At 37.9% G+C, this 22,426-nt stretch overlaps 1 protein-coding gene and 1 long non-coding RNA gene across 8 annotated transcripts in view; one reads left to right on the forward strand and one right to left on the reverse strand.

Moving 5' to 3' along the window:
* Positions 1 to 6,720, forward strand: part of LOC138762151 (uncharacterized) — a 73,571-nt gene extending 66,851 nt beyond the window's left edge. For both annotated transcript variants that reach the window (XR_011356776.1, XR_011356775.1), the window contains exon 3: positions 5,670 to 6,720. This is a non-coding gene — a long non-coding RNA (uncharacterized lncRNA). The remainder of the gene's footprint in view (positions 1 to 5,669) is intronic.
* The window catches only part of LOC138762149 (glutamate decarboxylase 1), a 71,100-nt gene continuing 52,430 nt past the window's right edge, over positions 3,757 to 22,426 (reverse strand). For all 6 annotated transcript variants that reach the window (XM_069935618.1, XM_069935619.1, XM_069935615.1 and 3 more), the window contains 3 exons: positions 13,082 to 13,189; positions 11,547 to 11,636; positions 3,757 to 4,462 (listed from right to left, as the gene is read on the reverse strand). In XM_069935618.1, coding sequence (XP_069791719.1) covers positions 4,289 to 4,462; positions 11,547 to 11,636; positions 13,082 to 13,189 — 372 coding nt within the window. In that variant the 3' untranslated portion in view covers positions 3,757 to 4,288. The remainder of the gene's footprint in view (positions 4,463 to 11,546; positions 11,637 to 13,081; positions 13,190 to 22,426) is intronic.

The raw sequence follows: 22,426 nt of genomic DNA on the forward strand, positions 1-22,426 counted from the left end.
TATTGGAGTGTTCGCTCCGCAGGGGGTGAATGTCTTTGTGGAGCTGTTGTTGTACTTTAGCCAAGTTATACAAATTATTAAATAACATCCATGATCTGCATGGTAGGAGATTGAAGGGTGTGGGGAAATGGGAATTGAATTCCACACCAGGGAAAACCCAGCTTCTGACCTGCTATTGTAGCCTCAGTACATTGGATGGTCTGGTCAATCAATGGTGATTCCCAAGATGTTAAAGGTGGGAGATTCAATAGTAATGCTCTTGAATGTCAAAATTACAACCTTTCTTAGGCTATATCTGAACTACAAGGCAATCAAGGGTTTTGGAGAGAGAAGAGGAAAGTGATGTTCAATGATCTTTTGAATGGTAGAAAAGGTTTAAGTGATTGATTGGCGCATTCCAGCTCCTGTTTCTCAAGTTCTTATGTTTTATTGTCAGCAATCTTGCCTGATATTTCTGTGACATAAATGTCCTATCAACCCACACCTGGATGTTGTCCTCATATTGCCATTGTGGCTATGAACAGACAATATTTCAATTTTTACAGCTGTTTGCTTGCTATATTCCTGGCCTTTGAAGTTAGCTGAAAAGCCTTGCGGTCCCCTGTTTTTGTAGCCTCACTCCCTCCCTCCCTCATGCTGAATAAGCTCAACTGATTTATAAGATGGTGCCTAACCCAAAGGTTTATGATGGATGAAAACACATCTTCTTTGACAGGCCCAGCAAGCTGACAAAGTTAATAAACCTGCATATTTTGAAAATTATTCCTTGCAATTTCTCATTCTCATACAAAGTGAGAAATTCCTAAAGGATTGGCCATTCCACAACCAATGGGTGATTAAATGAGCTGTAAATTTTCTGAAACTGTTCTTAAAAAAGGCAACATTGCAACTTAATTTAAAAAATGATATAAGAATAATACTAACAAGCATGATAAGTGAAAAACCACAAAAGTAAATAAAAACAGAAATAATTCTGAAATAGTGCAACACATCTTGAAGGAAAAAGTATTCAAAGGACAATGTGTTTTTTTTTCCAATTATGATACTTTTGGAGTGTACAATGTCAGGTTTATGTCTCCCAAGAAACCAGCTGAGTTTAAAGAAATTTTGGTGTTAATTTGACATTCTTGCATTTAACTGAAGAGAGACGCTGTGGTGCGCTGTCAGCCAGAATCAGACACACACAAGGTAAGACTGTACAACAGGTTTCAATCCACAAAGACTTCCACAGAGCCAGGCTGGCTGTGGCTGCAGCAACTCTGAGTGAGGCCTCGGGAGACCGGTGCAGGCTTATATCCCGGAGGGTGATTGACACCCGACCGGGTGAGGCTTGATCCATTCAGGCCAACAAATTGACAGCTGGCCAGGTTTGTCCTGTCCCCTTACACTCCTGCAGGTACACAGGTTGCCCCCTGCAGTTGGCCGGTGGTACACTCCTGCAGGTACAGAGAGTGCCCCCTGCAGTCGGCCGGTGGTACACTCCTGCAGGTACAGAGAGTGCCCCCTGCAGTCGGCCGGTGGTACACTCCTGCAGGTACAGAGGTTGCCCCATGCAGTAGGCCGGCGGTGTTCCACCACAGATCCCAATGATTTGAGCATGATATCGCTGAAGGAAAGAACATATTGCTAGGTTGTGGCAAAGGATTGATAGAAGAATGGCTCCTAAAATTGTTCATGTTCAACACACAGGTGACCCTAATACGATCTCTTAGTTGCAACAAATCTATGAACCTTTCTCCTTTTCAGTATCCTTTTCAGTGATCAGTATGCTAAAATAAATTAAGATTTTTAAAAAGTGTATCTTATAAACAGAATATCACGCTTTGCAAATGATCAGAATTATTCTGTTGTTAAGTAGGTTTGTTTGAATTATTTGAGAAGCTTTTGAAGTGAAATAAAATGCCAAAACTGGATTATAACTCTGGGACTGATGGAGGAGAAAAAGAAAATCATGTATTTATGTTCCCGTTGACAAAATTCACAAAAAATCAACCCTTAATATTTCCAACTACAAATCTTTTTTCAATAACCTATTCAGATTATATTAAAAGATTAATTCACATTTTTCTCTCACTGCATTTCATTTTAATTTAAGATGACTCCTGAAATGTGAACCTTAGCCTATCTTTGGATTCCTCAACCAAATGTTCAGAAAGACATTTAAATACAAAGTGTCAATTTTGATGGACATAATATCTACATAACAGTTTGTGCCCTTTGAGAAATTGGAGAAGCAAGTCCACAAAAAAGTTAGAGAATGATATGCATAGTTCGGGGTATCATCTCATTTTAATCAAATGCAACAACTTCTTGTAAATGATGCAAAGAAAGTAATTTAGAAAATGCTTTTTAAATGTTCTGAAACATAATTTTGATGTCAGGATTGAGTAATATTGTGTAAGTCGTGTAATGGAACATTGTGCTCTACTGCAATATGTGTATATATTACACTTTCAAAAAGTAGCTGTTATCAACACAAAACTATTAAAATGTGATCTTAGGTTAAAAAAAATTCTTCTTGAATACAGCATGGCAAGTCTCAAATTTATGGGCATAAATAGAAAGAGTCAGTGCTTGAAAATTACCACACAGTCTTGTTTACGATTGTCACCATAACGTTCTTCCAAAAATTTTAGAATAAGAAGAGCTGTTCAAATTCATTTTTGCCTTTTTTAGTTGTGAAAGGAAAACAGGAAGTCAGGTTCTTATTATCAGCTTATTTAGCAAAGTGATTTTTTTAAAATATAATCCATTTTTGTTACAACATACAGTAGATGCAATAAAACACTGAATTTATTATTACAGCATTTAACCTTTCCCACTTTATTCTTTATTCTACACCATAGTTGGGAGAATTATACACAGAAAACACTGTCTCTATAAACATGTTTCAACTTCTGAACTGAAAATTCTAACTCTTAGCGATGAAAAATTAGTTTCAATTTGGCCGTTTGGTTTAGATTAAACCCAAAGCCAAAGTAAATTTAAATAAACAGAGAAATTATCAAGAGTTCTGAGTTCTAATGAATACAACAAATAATAAGCTTGGGTCAACTTCAATAGTAATAAAAGCACGGCTTGTACCATATTTGTACAAATGTAAACAGATCAACATCAGTCTCTCTAATTTTGACTTCTGTTCACTTTCTTCATCTTACAGAACTTGGATCATAAACAAAAACTCATGATGCTGCATTTTTTCTTCTTCCCTGGGTGCGTTTAGTAGGTGTTTATTGAAACTATAACTACAAACACATTTTTTTCACTGAGACTTCTGCCTTAAGAAAAAGTTCTACGCAAAACAGATTAACAATAGTTAACATATCTAGTCACCATATCTGAAAATCCACGTACCAACTTGTGATTAAAGTCACAAACGACAGTACATTTAAGACAGTTTTCAATTTTATGTCATACTTCATGTGTTCAGTAAGTGCAGCAATATATTCCACATTACTTTCAAGGCTGCACAATTGCCGCACTAAATAGAAATACATCACTATTATTTTGCTGAGTTCTTTGGCTCACATATACACGAAAATACCATAAACATTATTTAGAACTCCTTTGATATCATATTATATAAATAAAGGTACAATACATACAAATGGAAGAAAATACTAGACACTTCTTTAAGACAATAAATTTCTGGATATAAATAAGCAAATATTTTGTTGTATACCTACATATTTAAACAGATTTGTACTGTAAAACTATTACATATATTCTTTTTCACAAAAATCAGTTAACGTTTGTATACACAATCAACACAAAATTAATATTTTTCTAGAAAGACATTCAATTTCTACCTGGTACAGTATTTATGCAACTCTTACCCCAAAATGACAACTAAAGGGGTACTGCATCTTGAATAAAATTCGGTGCTTTGCACTCCATAATTTTACATTATGACAAAAAGCACCAAACACAGTGTAGCTACGAAAAGGTTCTGCACAGTCTAGGTAAGTCTACTATAATAGTTACATTTTACCTCTAAGGGTTAAATTCACTGCACATTGCCCACGGTACTCACAGTTCAGATTGCTGAGCTCTTTCAAAGGAACATACACATTGAGGCTCACATTTAGGTACAATATGTATTTAGATTTCGTATCTTTTAAATAATTACTTCGACTAAATACTCATCGGCTAAGGAATAGATTTACATACTGCCTGACAGTACTGCAATGTGTTGCACAGATCTTCAAATAACACATTTATTGTACATTGTAGTCAATTTCAAGACAAAACATTGCTTAGTTACAGCAAACAAAAACAATTGAACCAATTACAAATCCTGTCCCAGTCGCTCTATCTCCTCGATGAGAAAGTCGATGTCAGATTTTGTCACAGCTGGGTTTGAAATGACCATACGGAAGAAATTAGTTTTCTCTCCTTGAGGCTGGTATCCAACCATGGTAGTGCCACATTCCATCATTTGTGCTTTTATTTTTGGAGCAACCTATGAAATCATAGGAAATTAATTTTCCACAAGGCAGACAATTGCTCAAAAGGTACTTCCTGTAATTAGTCACTAAATTATTTTCAGAAACAAAATAGAAAAGCACATAAGGATATGTGTTTGATTAACTGCATTTCCAAAACGTATCATCTTATTTTGGAACTTTAGTTCAAAGAATTCCACTGTGGTGATATACAAATTATTTCTGATGCTACTTCCAGATTCTGTACTAAATTATCAATTGATGCACTTTTTTTCATTTACTTGCAAATTATTGTAAAACACATTCTCACACAAAATTGGAAATTTGAATTAATATTTATAGATTCTTCAAATGAATGCACTATATTACGACTTTCATTACGTGCTTGCTGACCATCAGCATTTCTACTATTTTATTAACCTGTTGTCAATAAAAAATTTTTTTACTGGAGTTCGGGGGGTGGGGGGGGGGGGTTCCATGAGGAACCAGTGAAATCAGTTTGACAGCAGTATCTATGAGAAAACTAATCTGAAGTTACAGTTTTGATGTTTTCTCTGTTCACTTGAGGGTGGAAAGCTCAATGGGCAAATTGTTTCTGGATATTCATTTTACAGGTGTTTTTATTCAATGATTAGTGTCAATGAAGTTGTACAAATGAAACATACAATTTATTTCTTAATACACAACAGTGTTAAGGAATATCAGCAGGTCCTGCAGCATCCATAGGAGGGAAAGATATACAACCAGCATTTTGAGCCTGAATCCTTCGAGGTACAAGCAAAATACAGGCAGGTTCCTGAATGAAAAGGTGTATGAAGGGAGGGGAGGGGTGGGGGAAAGCACAGGGCAACATTCAAAATGCCACAGGTCGACATGAATAAGAGTGCAGGAGAGAAAAATTGAGAACTGATTGGGGGAGGGGATATCTCTGTTAATACAGAGCTGGAGGAGGGAGTGTGAGGGGAAAGGGGAGGGATGAGGGAAAGAGGTGGGTGGGGGGAGAAAAAGGGTGGCTAATGGAAACGACATTTGATGTTAATGTCATCTGGTTGGAGAGTGCCCAGATGGAATTTGACATGTTCCAGGACTGTTGCACCAACACTTTTGTGTATTAACTACAATGACAGCATCTATAGACTTTGCTTCAAGACAATTCCTTTGACAAGCTAAAGGAACTATGGATATTGCCTGGTTTTATATAAATATTTACTTCCTTTGTTTCAGCTGGGGTTTTTTCCCCCCAAAAAGGAATAATTCCTTGGAAATTGGAATTGTCAGGCTTTAAATGATATTAAGGACAGCACATCTAGAAGAATGATATTACAGTACCAGCGATCTGGGATCAAATTTACCACTGTCTGTAAGGAGTTTGTATGATGTCTGGCACCCTCCAAAAATGTACAATATTTGTAGATAAATTGATGTATTTTGATGGCATGGGCTCGTGGTTTCGAAGGGCCAAAGTGATTTATCTCTAAATGTTACCAGCTTCTATATGTATTATTTTTTAGTAAAGTTACTTTGGGGTTTGGACCAGGGAAAGAGACACATAACAATATTTTTTAAGAGATGCAAGGATACCTACATTCAAAACCATAAAACCAGTATTATTGTTCTCAGTTGAAAACCTGAAACAATGAATTTTTACCTAAAAAGACACCTGTTCAAACAGTAGGCCATCTGCAATATTTCTCATCTTTTTGTGAAATTGAAACTAAAAACCAGTATTGATGAAGGAAGACATGCAATTAAGACACTTCAAAAAGCAGCCTTTTGTATAATCAACAAGAGTCATCTGAAGACAGAATTATAGTGATTTGGGGAATCATGGTCACTTCTGGTTCTCCTTGTCAAGAGAGAGCAATGATACTGTGTCAATTGTAATGGTCACTTTTGACTGACCCATATCTGGTTAAAGAAAGCAAGATCATTCTTGTATTTGGATCATAACCATTTTGATGGTTATTTCATTTGACCTTGCATGGGTCTTTGAAAACATTGTGGAGGTCACAAGTCTCATAACCCTTATGCAAGAAAGAGGGGAGATGTAACAAATCATTCATATAAAGGAGCAATACTCTGAAAGCAACTCAACAAGAATTTGTGAGTTTTGTGAAGCCTAATGACTCAGTGTCTCAACTATTTCATAATTACTTCTGAACAACAATTTAATCATTCTAAGTTTCATTACAAAATTTCTAAGACTTTGAACTTTGAACCAACTTTTCAGTTTGTGCCTAAGCTGTAATGTTTTGGGTAATTGACACACACACACATTGGGGTTAAGTTTAGATTTAAATAAGATCTTATTATTAATAAAAATTATTGTTTTGAACATATTGTCTTGGTGAATTTCTATTGCTGTTGGTCTATGGTTAACAAAATTATATGGGTGGTAGGAAAGAAGGGAAGGCATTTTTAAGAGCTTTGGTAATACAAGAAATTAAGGAGAACATTTGTTCCTCAAGTTCAGAAGCTAACAGACTGCTCAGTAGGAACGTTTGCCCCTAAAGCCCATAGCTAATAACTGAAGGAAGGAAGAAAAAAAGGAAGCATTTGCCATCTTATGGGAGGGGGAAAATAACATCTGATTGCTTAGAGGGATTAGATCCTTTCAATTATTCACTCCATTCCCTCTGGAAAATTATTATTGTTTATTTCCATCAGTCATTCAGGACGGACATCAATTTGGTGTAAAAAAAGTCTGAATTTTGTACTCAGCAGAAAGGTGACTGACTTCCCCATTTATGATGAAAAGAGCTTCTAAAGTAGTTTGTGGGTGACATACCATGAAGGAAAAAAAGCCATAGAGTCAAATTTATAGTTTTACAACAGAGAAATAGGCTCTTTAGCACAGCGTCCATGCCAACCAAGTGCTCAACACAAGTTAGATTAATTTGCCTGAAATGGCTCATATCCCTGCCCATCTCTTTTTTTAATCCATGTACCTGCCTAAATATGTTTTAAACATTACTTTTGTACTGCCTCTTCCATGTACCTACCAAAGTATCATTTTCACAGAACATTGTGCAGTTCTATATAAAGAGAGAAATCTTCTCTTAAGATTGAAGATGAAATATCATAAAATACTCCAAAAGAAGTACAAATTTAAAACATTTTATCTGAGGGCTTTACAATCCTCTATTTAAAAATCAGCAATTTTAGGACTAGAGGCTGCAAAACTATAGCTTAGTAGACCATTAGAATTTCACTACAGCCCCCAAAACAAAACACTTCCAGGGTCACAAATACCCCCATCAACTCCATCTGCACTTCTTACTGGTGTGAAAAAATAGCCAACATATTAAGAACTCATCCCACCATAGCCATACTCACCCACTTCCCACCGGGAGAAGGTTCATGAGTTTGAGATCACACACCACAAGGTTGAAGGACTATTTCTTTCCTGCAGTTATCAGACAGTTGGCCAACTTACCCTGGTAAAATAATGTGGCCTTTGCTCTTTTATAACTGATCTCTATCCTTAACTCCATTTTCTGCTTGTGTTGACTAGCTGGACTGATCACAAAACAAACTTTCTCACTGTACCTTGGTGATAATAAACTTGAAGTTCTACAGAGAGGCTGATTTATGAATGTATGGAATTTATGTTAAATTAAAAATTTCCCTTAAGGAAGAGTTCTGCAAAACACTGCAAATTGCATCACTTCCATGCCAAACTTTTTTTCTAGATTCATTAATTCCAATTGTCTATATTAGGACCACATCCTTTTATACTTTGTCTACTCAAGTCACTGTCTAAATTTCCTTTAAACAGAGTACCATATATATGCATGTAATAGTCTATATTATGCAAAGGTTGACCCAATATTTTTGGCCCAGGCTGCCCGCCCACTGGAGCCTGATTCCCCAACTGCCATCCCTTGCTTAACCTGCCCATCCAAGCTCCTGACACCCTGATCACCCGCCCATCCAAGATCCCAACACCCCGATCGCCCAGCCAACCAAGCTACCAATGCCCTAGCCATCCGCCCATCCAAGTTCCCAATGCACTGACCACCCACCCATCCAATCTCCCGATGCTGCGAACGTAGACTTACTACCCAATCCCAGCCTCTCACCTGCCCATCTGATCTTCTGATGTCTTGAATAATGCAGATACTTACCACGGTCAAAAGTAGAGTGTGTAATAGATGACCCCCCACCCTATATTTTTACCATAAAATTGTTCCACAAAATTCAACTATTATACACATATATACGGGAATGGTTTCTAATTCCACCACTTCCTCTGGCAGCATCTTTCAGAAATCAACCATTTTCTGTGTAAACATACTTACCACTATGATCCCCTTTAAATTTCCATCTTCTCACCTGAAAAAATACCATCTTGTTTTTGATACCCCTCACATGGGAAACTGATTTTGCCTGCACACCCTAACAATGATTTTCATAAAAGAATCAGTCATACAACACAGAACAGATCCTTTGGCCCAACTCATCCATGCTGACCAAGATCGGATTCTGAGCTAGCCCCATTTCCCTCCATTTTGTCCATAACCTTCTAAGTTTTATATATTTTCTGTCAGGCTCCTTTACTCCAGAGAAGCAAGCCCAGCCTGTCTAATCTCTCCTAATAACTGAAGTTGTCCAATCCAGACAACATTCTGGTGCATCTCCTCTGTGCTCTCCAGCTCAATTACATTCTTCCAAAAATGTGATGACCAGAACAGCAGTGAATACTCTAAGTACAGCCTAAGCAAGTATTTTTTTTATAAAGACATTACATAATGTCTCAATTCATATATTCCATGCCTTGAACTGTGAAGGCAAGCATGCCATATTATCGCCTTCAAATTTTGTATGTTAAAATTAACCAAAGTACTAGCCTTTTAACATTGGAGGATCCTCATTTCACGTGTTCTTCTATTCATCACCGTCAATCTGCATGAATATCACTCAAAGCGATTTCCCCTCACTTGTATTATCGACACCCATTCCAGTTCTGAACAGCTCTATCTTAATGTTCACCACAGCCATTATCCACTCCCTTATAATGATTCATAGAGAAAGTGTGTAATCCCTTTGTACAAAAGCTTCCATTTTTGGGTTTTTTAAAAAATATATATAATTTAGACATGCATAAGGATAATTGACCCTTCTGGCCACCCAACTACCTTTTTTCAAAATTTTTGATTATAAACCATGATACATACATTAAAAAAAACATGATCCAAATAAACCAAACTATTCCCCCTACTCCCCACCATCCTCTTATGTAACCCTTCCCACCCACCCTATCCCCCCAATGCCCAAATAACCTATCCCAAATAAAGAAAGAAAGAAGAAAAGAAGGGAGATGTAAACAATAATTACACAATTAATTACCATGGATTAGAGCAACACCACCACTATGTGGCTAGAGAATTCAAAATTTTAAACCCATATAATCAAAATAAGGGCTCCAAGTTTTACAATAAAAAAAATAATTATCACATAAATTATGTTATTTTTTCCAGTGGAATACAAGATCCCAATTCCATATACCATCTATATATACTCAAATCAGTCTCATTTTTCCAAGTAATCACTTGACATTTTCTGGCTACAGCAATGCTAACCTCAAAAAAGTAATTTAAAATTTGGTTAATTTTAATTCTAAACTCAACTTCTTAATATTACTAACAAAAATACTGATGGATCTAATATAAATTCAACTTTAAAAATAACTTCTAAAAAATCTTTAAGTTGTTTCCAAAAAGGTTTAACCATCTCATGTGGCCAAATGGATTGTAAAAAAGAACCTACTTCCTTCTGACAGCTAAAACATAAATCTGAAGAAATTAAATTATATCTCTTTAATTTTTCTGGAGTTAAATATAATTAATGTATAAAATTATAGTGAACTAACTGATATCTCACATTAACAATTTTAGTCGTGCTATCTTTACATAAATTTCTCCATTCATCTTGATTAATTACTATTCCTAAATCTTTTTCCCATTTTAACCTAGATTTATGCAAGTCTAACTGAGGCATTTTATTCTGTAATAATGAATATATTTCAGATATAAATCCCTTCTTCCCACCATCCGTAAGTAAAATTTCAAATTTAGATTGTCTAGGGAGCTGTAAAGTGTGTCCAAAATTATCCAATAATAAAGCTTTAATTTGATAATAACAAAAAAGAGTATTTGATGATATTTTGTATTTTTCTTTCATTCTTCGAAAAGCAATAAAAAACCTGCTTCATAACAATCTTGTAAAAATTTAATTCCCTTTTGGTCCCAGAATTTCAAAAATCAGATTATTTAACGTAAAAGGAAAAAGCTTATTCTGATATAAAGGAGTCTTACTTGAAATTTTCCCTTGTGAACCTATTACATTGTTTATTTTCTTCCGTAATTCCATTAAATGGAGAATTATAGGAGAACAGAAGAATTCCATTTATAAATAAAATGATCCATCTTCTCACCAATTTGAGATAATTCAATATTTGCCCATATCAATGGCTTTTCCAAATCAAACATTCTATTAAGCCATCCAAATACCTCAATTCACCTATAACCTCTACATTTTGAAGGATGGGAGGAAACCGAAACAGTGAGAACGTACAAACTCCTTCCAGACAGCATCAGTTTCAAACCAGGTCGCTGGCATGGTAATAGCAGTGGACTGACCACTATTTCTAGTGTAATGTAAACATTTGTGAGGATTCGTAGGAGCTTTTAGCATTTTTACGAACAGGCACAAGAGCAGGACATACAACTGCATATAAAATGAGTTCAATACAGGCTTAACGGCTCAGGAAAGTTCAATTCACTTGCATTCTTTGAGATAGTGATCAGTTTTACCTTCAGTAATATTTTAACATCACAAAAATGGGAATTTATTTGACAAATAGGTATATTCTTACAGAAAGAAACATAAAAGTCTGCAGAAGTAAAAAACACAAAGCTAGAGAAGCTAGCAGCTCAAACAGCGAACTTTGTATGGTAAAGATAAAGATACATAACCAAAATTTTAGCCATTCATCAAGGCATGAGCAAAATGTATTCTTACAATTGGTTAACAATTATTACTAAAATAAATGTTTCATTACCTTAACAACACAACTGCAAACAAAATTTGGAATTTTACCTTGCGAAGTTTCTCCTTTCTCTCTTCACAGTCTGGCATGTCACGAAAACTTGGTGGAATGTACCAGAAGCAAACATTTGTATGCTCTGGCTACAAAAGAAATGGACAAAGATAAATTGAAAAAAAAAATGTCTTGCTCTAATGGTTACATACAAAAAATTATCAGGTCAACATGAGTACACAAGTCCCCTTCCTCTCCCACACACTGAACTGCTCTCCAGCACTGCTGAAGCCTTCTAGTTTCTTTTTGGTCACTCAAGATCCCAGCATCTGCAGCTCTTGAGTTTCTCCTGAATTTCTCATGGATGATAAAAAAAATCAATGGAAATCAATGAGATAAGCACCTGCTTGTGGTCACACCAATTATTTGTGATAAATTAGCTGGCAAAAGTACTGATTCAGAAACCTTCACCAAAACAGAAGGCAGAGGAGCAAGAGCATTTAGGATGGGGCAGAGCCAAAGGGCAACAACAAAATGATTTGGCAATTATTGCTTGGATGGGTCACGACTGCAATAGGTTAATGCTGAATGGAGATAGATCATAAATCAAACAGTAAATCGGGGACATGGATTTACTTATCTTAATAATGGAGGCATGGATTGGGAATATTGGCCACTTGGTGGTCAAGGGGCATTCCGCAGAGATGGAGTGTAAAGTTTGAGCACTGAAATAAGTTTAACTGTATTTGTTCCTCTGAAGGTTATAGTATCAAAAGAGGATGCTTTGAGTACTGGTCTTCACTCTTCAGGAACTGAATTAAAAGAATTAAAAAAAAACAGTCATAGGGCAATTTTTCTCAGGGTCTGCAGAATATGGCCATTCATATCTCAATTCCCTACAAGTGCAGTTGCTAAAGATCAACCCAATTATGTCCAAAAAAGCCAGTGCATGTAATCAGAAAAAGCTTCAGTGTAAAGGATTTTGAGCAAAATTAGGGTGGCACGAATTATTATTTCCTCAAATGTTAACAAATAAAGGTATACTTCTACAACACCTTCTCCTGAATAGCCCGTGTACATTGAACACCTAAATAGAGGCATTTAAAAACAGCAGGGGATGCAGGATATAAAATGTTCAGTGTAAAGTGTCATGAATGAAATCAGGAGGATCCATGAACAAAGTTTCAGAAGATATAGGCCATGAATGAAAGAGGTGCCACAGACATTAGAAAGTCAACATGCAGTCATTGTAAACAATATTTATTTATTTTTATTGTGTGTGTGTGTGTGTGTGTGTGTGTGTGTGTGTGTGTGTGTGTGTGTGTGTGTGTGTGTGTGTATACTGCATTTATATATATACATATATATATACACTGCATTTATATATGTGTTATATCTGGTTGTGTGTTTGTATGTCTTTGCACTGTGGACCAGAGAACGCTGTTTTGTCGGGTTGTACAATCAGATGATAATAAACTTGGACTTGAACTTGAATTGCCTCTAACTTGGATTAACTAGAATTGGGGGAGAAAAGTGGGTGCTGAAAAGAAGTCTTCAAAGAAAAAGAAATATGAATAAAAATCAGTATGGTTACCTCTGCATCAAATACCATTTGATATCCTTCCCTCTTTCTAATCTTGTTATAAAGGTACATTGCCAGATCCAAACATTTGTTAATTTGGTTTTCAAATCCTACTGTCCCCTGTAACAGAATAAACAAGAAAGCTATTAATATAATGTCATCAAGTGTAATGAAATTTAAACCATTTTTGAAGTTAATTTACAAAAGCATTCTGTTAACACTAATGATGCTTAATGGAGGCCAAGTATTTTGAACATTATAAGTAATTGTAACACTTTACAGTACTAATTATGAAAAGTCATTTTTGTCAAATTTCGTTACTGCATTAAATCATTGGAAAGGAAGAGGACAAAAATTATTATCTCAATATTCCAATGTTTCAACATTTAGGAAGGACAGGCAAAAAAAGGGCTGGTGGGATAATGTTGTTATTAAAGGCTTAGAAAGAGTATTGTCTCAGCAGATTATGGCATTGTTTCAGAATCAGGGGGAGAGAAGGTATTGTGGCAGTTGTTTATAGAAGTTGTGATGAAGTGCACAGTACAAATGATGTTATTAGAAGTACATATAACCGGAGCGATACAGTAATTGTGTAAATATCAATCTCCAAATAGACTGAACAAACTAAGGTATTTCTCATGATATACAGGATGAATTCCTAGATGTACAAGATGTATTTCAAGATCGGTTTACATTTTGAACTTAGACATACAGTATGGTTACAGACCATTTCGGCCCACGAGTCTGTGCTGCCTCATTTACACCCAATCAACCTTCGTCCCCAGTATGTTTCAAATGGTGGGAGGAAACCAGAGCCCCTGGGAAAACCCATGCAGACACAGGGAGAGCATACAAACTCCTTACAGACACCGCGGGATTCAAACCCTTGTCCTGATCGCTGATGCTGTAAAGCTGTTGCGTTAACCACTATGCCAACCGCGCCATCCAAAAGCCACTCCTTGTTTGTTGAACAACCAATTAGGGGACATGCTATTTCAGATCCAGAACTGTGCAAAGATAAAGGGTTGATTAATTGTTTTATAAATGGATCTCCTAGGAAAGCTTGACCATAAAAAGAGAGTATTTTGCATTAAGTTTGAGAGCTACATGATTTTAAATCTAAACTGAATTGAACTTTTAGGCAGGTTTGCTGTGTTAGATTGGTTATTTAAAGGCATAATTTATGATTTGCCAAAAATATACATTCCTCTAAGGCACAGAAATGCAGCAAGGAATAATGATTCAACCAGTGATTGCTGGAAAAACTAAAATTAGAATTAAATCTAAAAGTAGAAAAGAAAAGAATAAGCCTGGGGCTTTTGAGCATTTTAAATGAAGCAAAAAATACCAAGAAATTGGTATAGAAAATAAAATGTGATGGTAAAGCTTCTTTCGCCATGTAAAATCGAAAAGAGTTGCAAGGTCAAGGGTGGAATCTTACCAGAGAGAATCAGAAGATTTTACAACAGGGAATAAATGGAAGAAAAATTTAAGAAATATTTTGCATGCATCCACATCGTGGAAGGAGGCACAGTAAATCTGCCAGAAATAATTATTTCAAATCTCCTATTTATTGTCAGAGAACATACATGACATCACATATAACCCCGAGATTCTTAGTCCTGCAGTCCTGCAGGTGAGGCAGATTTACCACTTATTGGTAGTGGAAAACATATTGAACACAGTGTATACGTGCAAACAAATAGAGCTGTAAATAGACAACGAATGTAAACAAACTGACTGTGGATATAGAGAATCAATAAAGAGCACAAGTAAGAGTCCTTATGAGTCCTTGATTAAGTTTGTTGTTGAGGATTCTGATGGTGGAGGGGTAGCAGCTGTTCCTAAACCTGCTGGTGTGAGTCTTGTGGCACCTATAACTCTTTCCTGATGGTAGTAGTGAGAACAAAGCATGTGCTTGGTGGTGTGGATCCTTGATGATTGCTGCTGCTCTACAACAGTACTGTTCCCTGTAGGTTTTCTTGATAGTGGGAAGGGTTTTCCCAATGATGTCCTGGGCTACGTCCACTTCCTTTTGGAGGGCTTTATGCTCAGGGTATTGGTGTCCCCATGCCAGACTGTGATGCAGCTGGTCAGGACACTTCCCACCACACATCTGTAGAAATTTGCCAGGGTTCCTGGTCTCATACCAAACCTCTGAAACTCCTGAGGAAGTAGAGGTGCTGATATGCTTACTTCATGATGCCATTAGTGTGTTGGGTCCAGGAAAGATCCTCCAAGATAGTGACTTCCAGGAACATAAATTTCCTCACCCTCTCCACCTCTGATCCCCAAAATAAATTTAAATTTAAACATGCAGCACAATTACAGGCCATTTCGGCTCACAAGACTCCCAATTTACACCCTATTAATCTACACCCCTGGTATGTTTTGAAAGGTGGGAGGAAACCAGAGTCCCTCAGGGAAAACCCACGCAGACATAGGAAGAACATACAAAGTCCTACAGACAGCGCAGGATCCAAACCCTGGTTCCGATCACTAGGGCTGTAAAGGCATTGCACTAACTGCTATGCCAACCATGCCACCCCCAATGATCAATGGATTGTATACCTCTGGCTTTCCTTTCCTGACGTCAACAATTACCTCCTTAGTTTTGGTGATATTGAATGAAAAAGTGCAAGTTACTGGTGCATCATTCAACCAAGTTTTCAATCTCCATTCTGTATGTTGACTTATCACCTTTCTTTATACAACCCACTACTGTGATACCATCGGCAAATTTGTAGATGGAGTTATTGTCGTACTGAGCCACACAGTTGCAAGAGTAAAATAAGTAGAGCAGGGGGCTAGGAACAGAGCCCTGTAGTGCTCTAGTACAGATGGAGATTTTGGAGGAGATGTTCTTACCAATCCTCACTGATTGTGGTCTGCAGATGAGGAACTCCATGATCCAATTACACAGTGGCGTGTTGAGTCCCAGGTTTTGGAATTTGCTGATCAGTTTTGAGGGGACGATAGTGATAAATGCCGAACTGTCTATAAAGAGCATCCTGATGTATGCACCTTTACTGTCCAGGTGTTCCAGGCTTTTGCGTAGAGTCAGTGGGATGGTCTCCACCATAGACCTGTTGCTATAATAGGCAAACTGGAACATACTCATATCACTGCTCAGACAGGAGCTGATATACTTCAACCTTTCCAAACACTTCCTCACTGTTGATGTGTTACTGGTCAATAGTCATTCAGGCAGGATACTACACTCTTCTATGAGTATATGATTGATGTCTGTTTGAAACAGGTGGATACCATGCCCTGCTGGAGTGGGATATTGAATACTTTGGTAAATTGGTCAGCACTGATTTTTAATACTCAGTCAGGAACTCCGTCTGGGCCACATGTGACAGATGGAGAACTGAAGGTCCACTGCAAATGAGGAAATAAAATAAATTGCCTGTAAAAAAATATTAGTGGCAAAGTTAGCAGACCTGCTTCTGCCTGCTTACAGACAGGACCTAAAAAGAGAGGCTCCAGAGATCAGTTCAGCCAAAAGGTGGTTATGGGAGGTTGAAGAATGGTTGCAGGACTGCCTCAAGTCAGTGGATTGGACAATGTACAAAAACTCAGCTGAGTACCTGAATGATTAAACATCCTTTATCAAAACAGCTGTGGATGAGTGCATTCTATAGGAAGCCATCTCTCCTAGGCCAAGGGGAGATTCTGGATGAGAATGGAAACAACTAAGGATACCTAACAGTTGTGGCAAGGCCTAAATGAAACAGGAGCCACCAAAGCTTCACTCCCAGATGAGATCAATACGTTCTATGCCCAAGTTGATCACCAGAACAAAGAAGAACCACTGCGCACCCTTATGTCCTCTGATAATCCTCTACTGTCAGTATCCAAAGATGTGCGTGGTGCCTGCAGGAGAGTGAATCCAAGGAAAGCATCCAGACCAGACAGAGTACTCATCTGAGTACCGAAAACCTGTGCTGAACAACTGACCAATGCTTTCATGGGTATTTTCAACGTCTCACTCTAAATGGGCGCAGAATCCACCTGTTTCAAACAGACCTCAATCAGACTGGTGCCCAGGAAGAGTGTGGTGACCTGCCTAAATGACTTCCAACCAGTAGCACTCATATCCAGTGGTGGTGTTTTAGGATGCTGGTGTTAAAGCCTACCTGTTCCTCTCTGAGCAGTGACATGCATCCATTCCAATTTGCCTATTGAAGCAATAGGCCTCTGGCAGATGCCATCTCACTGGTTCTGCACGAAACCCTGCAATACCTCAACTGCAAAGGTGTCAGAGAGCAGCAGCAGTCATTAAGGATTCACACCACCCAGGAAATGCTCTTCTCACTGCTGCCATCAGAAAGGAAGTTTTGGTTCCACAAAACTTCATATCACCAGGTTCAGGAACAGTTGCTAACACTCCACCATCAGACTCCTAAACAACAGACTCAATTAGAGACTCATTTAAGGACTCTTTTTCTGTATTGCAGTTTGTTTACATTTATTTCTTTATTTACATTTCTCTCTTTTGTATATATATTTTTTTCTTGAGGACTGTTTATGCAACCAATAAATAGAAATTCTGCTTGGCCTGCAGGAAAAAGAATGACAGGGTTACATGTGATATCATGTATGTACTCTGTCAATAAATTTGAATGAACTAATGAGTGAGCCTGAAAAATGATGAATCCCAAGGCCTAATGATCTATAACCCAGCATTTGGGTAGAATACACAAGAGTGCTGGAAAAACGCAGTAAGTCATGGAGCAGTTAACATTTTGGACCTGAGCCCTTCCTCAGAAGTGCCGAAAATTAGGCAGATGCCTAAATAAAAATGTGGGGGGGGGGGGTGGGAAGGAAGAAGCAGAGGAGAACAGGTTAAGAGGTAAGAGGCAATAGGTGGATACAGGTGGGAGGGTGGAAGAGAAAGAAACTGAGAAGTGATGGATGAGGGCAGATGGCTAAGAAAGATATCAGAAGGGGTAGGGAGCTGGAGGGGGGAGACAGAGAGATGGAGAGAGAGGGAGATTGAGGAAGGAGTTTAATTGAAATTGGAGTTGATATCAATGCCATCTAGTTGGAGACTTCCAAAACAGAATACAAGGTGTTGTTCCTCCAATTTAAGAGTGGCTTCAACTTGGCAGTATGTGAGGTCATGAAAAGTCACATCAGTGTGGTAATGGTGTGTGGGATTGAAGTGGTTGCCACTGGTAGGTCCTTGCTATTGCAACAGATAGAGAAGGTGATTAACAAAGCGAACTCCCTGTAGTTTTGATAGAAGCGGCCATATAGACAGCGAATGCTCTAGTTACCAAATTCCAATATTCTTGAGTTTGGATTGGAACATGCAGATTGGAGGGTAAAAACTACAACCCATTGTTTAAGAAAGAGGAAATGGAGTTCTATTTACATTCTTCTCTTTGGCTTGGCTTCGCGGACGAAGATTTATGGAGGGGGTAAAAGTCCACGTCAGCTGCAGGCTCGTTTGTGGCTGACAAGTCCGATGCGGGACAGGCAGACACGGTTGCAGCGGCTGCAGAGGAAAATTGGTTGGTTGGGGTTGGGTGTTGGGTTTTTCCTCCTTTGCCTTTTGTCAGTGAGGTGGGTTCTGCGGTCTTCTTCAAAGGAGGTTGCTGCCCGCCAAACTGTGAGGCGCCAAGATGCACGGTTTGAGGCGTTATCAGCCCACTGGTGGTGGTCAATGTGGCAGGCACCAAGAGATTTCTTTAGGCAGTCCTTGTACCTTTTCTTTGGTGCACCTCTGTCACGGTGGCCAGTGGAGAGCTCGCCATATAACACGATCTTGGGAAGGCGATGGTTCTCCATTCTGGAGACGTGACCCATCCAGCGCAGCTGGATTACTGTTATTCAGCATTACTGTTAGGGAAAATGCTGGAATCTATATTAAAGAATGTGATATCAAGACTCCTAGAAAATAATATGATGGAGCCTAAAAATCACATATTTCCATTCTAGAAATCATGCTTGCCCTATCCAGCAGTGTTCTTTGAGGCTAGAGAGTAGATAAGCTGGAAGCAATGGATGTAGTGTGTGGTACAAATGAGACCACACCTGGAATACTGGGCAAAAGTTTAATTTCTTTACCTAAAAAATGTACTTGCTATAAGGGAAGTCCAGCAGGCTGGTAGCTGAAATGGTGAATTTATCATAGGAGGAGATGATGAGTATTTCCTAGAGTTCAGTACAATACTAGGTGACCTCATTGAAAGCTACAAAATTTTTTGAGGATTTAATAACTCAGTTCCACTAGTAATAGAATCTAGAAATAAAGGTTAGAGAATCAAAGTAATGGCAAACCATTTAGAACAGAAATGAGGAGCGGTGATTGCATTCAAATCAGAGGTCAATAAATTTCAGGATATTAAAAGGAATTGAGGAATATGGATATGGGGCAAGAGAAATGCAGTTTGAAACAGATGATTACCATAATGAGCTGAATCTCCAATGGCTGCTTTGACTTCATCTGCTCTTAAGGAAATTTGCTAAAGTCTATAAACACATATTCATTCTTTACTTTTCTTTAAGTCAAAATTAGAGAACCAGAGAGATGCAGGAAGGGAAATGTTACAGAAGGGAATCATGAAAACCATCCAGTGATTCAAAATTGGTTACTCGGGTAGAGAGTTATTGAAAGTTGTCAAGGAAGGAATATCACAAGCGTGTGGCAACTCACTGAGAATCCTGTTTGCAGTTGCAAGTTTTTGGGTGAGATAAAGTAAAGATGTACTAGTGCTGTGTCTCAGGGATCGGTGCTGGGACCATTGTTGTTTGTCTATATCAATGATCTGGGTGATAAGGTGGTAAATTGGATCAGCATTTGTTGATGGAGGCCTTGTGGACAGCAAGGAAGGCTTTCAAAACTTGCAGAGGGAAACAGACCAACTGAAAACATGGGCCAGAATATGGCAAGTGGAATTTAATGCAGACAAGTGTGAGGTGTTGCATTTTGGAAGGACAAACCAAGGTAGGACATACACAGTAAATGGTAGGGCACTGAGGAGTGCAGCAGAGCGAAGGGATCTGGGAATACAGATACATAATTCCCTGAAAATGGTGTCACAGGCTTGCGAGTGGATTCGCAAATCCAAATGGAGAGGGGAGATGTGGTTGTCCGACAAGGGATAAAGGACAACTCAGGAGGTGAAGGGGAGATTGGGGATAAATAAGATAGAAATAGGAGAATAAGGAAAATGTTAGATGTTGTAGGAATGTTGTCTTATAAAGAGTTGAAAATAAGAAAACAGAAATGGAAAAGGAGGAAAGGTAATGATGGAAAAACGGAAAGAGAAGATAAACAAAATATAAAAGGGCTACGCTGAACTATATGTCTTTAAATATTAATGGAATACATAACCAAATTAAAAGGAAGAAACTACCAAATTTAAATGAATAAATGTATTCCATTAGAAAAAATAACATATTGGTTAAGAAATAATATTGAAATATTCGAACAAGTATAGGAGCCTTACATTAAATACAATAGCGAAAACCTACCGGGGACAAACATTACCTAAGTTGATGGAAGGAGAAGGAAAGAAAAGAATGGACTCAGTAGAATTTCTGGTGTAATTTTGTTGAATGACAACATTGTCTGACTGGCTTAATGCAACCTAGATTGTATACCTAAAATGGATGAGAGGGGGGGGGTGGGGGGGTGGTTTGGGAGGAAAGGGGGGGGGGGAGAAAAAGTCACTGTATATGTGTGAAAAAGAAATAGTGTATATCATGGCTAATGTGATTTATGGTGTGAAAAATAAAAAAATTAAAAAATAAAAAAAAATGGTGTCACAGGTAGACAGGGTTGTAAATAAAGCTTTTGGCATTTTTGGCCTTTATAGATCAAAGTATTGAGTATTGGAGTTGGGATGCTATGGTGAGATTGTACAAGACATTGGTAAGGCCAAATTTGGAATATTGTGTGCAGTTCTGATCTGGAAGGATATCAGTAAGATTGAAAGAGTGCCGAGAATATTTTCTAGGATTTTTCTGGATCTTCAGGAGTTGAGTTAAAAGGAAAGATTAAACAGGTTAGAGGTAATAGGTGGATACAGGTGGGAGGGTGGAAGAATGAGGAGAGATTTGATGGAGGTCTACAAAATTTTGAGGGGTATAGACAGTAAATGTGGGTCGGCTCTTTACAATTAGGTTAGGAGAGATAAATATGAGAGGGTGAAAGGGGAAAGATTTAGGGGAAACATTAGGAGGAACTTCTTCACTTATAGAATGGTGGGAGTGTGGAATGAGCTGCCATCTGATGTGGTAAATGCGGGCTCACTCTTGAGTTTTAAGAATAAATTGGATAGTTACATGGATGGGAAAGGTCTGGAGGGTCATGGCATGGCTACAGGTCAATGGAACTAGCGGAATGATATTCTGGCATGGACTAGAAGGGCTGACAGGCCTCCTTTCTGGGCTGTTGTGTTCCATGTTCTATGATCAGGAAAGTATTGCAGTTTCATGCGCAAGATGATAAGTATCTTCAATACGATTTCAATAGAGTGGTGGAAAAAGAGGTGTGAAGATAAGACAATATTCTGGAGTTAAAATGTTTTTAAAAAAGGATCAGATATTGAAAAGGAAGCAGTAAAACAATTGACAATATTTACAAATGGAATTTAATCTGAAGTAGTTGTTGAGAAATTTAAATGGGAGCCAAAATAAAAATTTACTTTCATTTTTATTGTTCTGACAAGGAAATGCTCTGTCTCCAGGGAAACCCATAATTGAGGAATATCAGCAATACAGAGAGAAAATGACTGCTGTGGGTTTGCGATTACACCATTTCTTGCCGTGGGAGCGCAGCAAACCATTATTTTTGAAGCTGACTAGATATGGGTGATCTTCCACCAATCACTGCAATTTTGTTCTTTCTTTTTTCAGTTCTAGATGAAAAAGAGAATCAGAAAGAAAGGGAAAAAATGATTTTTGATCCCCTACTTAGAATCTGAAATCAGTCACCATTCAGTCCCCAAGTATCAGGCCACAGCAACCACAAAGGCCAGGAAAGTGCGCAAAAGGACACTAAATAGAATGAAAAGGCAAGACCATTGGAAGACAAAGGTTTAAGATCAACCCTTAGTGGAAGAATTAGGATCTCTGATTTGTCTTTCCTACGAAGGATGTTTACACATGATCACAACCGTGTATGGTTACTCCTCCTGTACAGCACATCCATGGTCATTTGAAGGAGCTTCCCTGTACAATATTGTAAAGAGATGATTTTACTTCTGCATAGGCTAGACTAGCCTGTGAAGTATCTTGAAAAGGACAAGCACTGACTGAGGTGGAGAATTATGTCCGTCAAGCTGCTGATATCACAGAACACAATCTTTTCTGGTTTGGACAGACTTTGTTTCCTGTGGG

The sequence above is a fragment of the Narcine bancroftii genome, chromosome 4, assembly GCF_036971445.1.
Source record: "Narcine bancroftii isolate sNarBan1 chromosome 4, sNarBan1.hap1, whole genome shotgun sequence".
Taxonomy (NCBI): Eukaryota; Metazoa; Chordata; class Chondrichthyes; order Torpediniformes; family Narcinidae; genus Narcine; species Narcine bancroftii.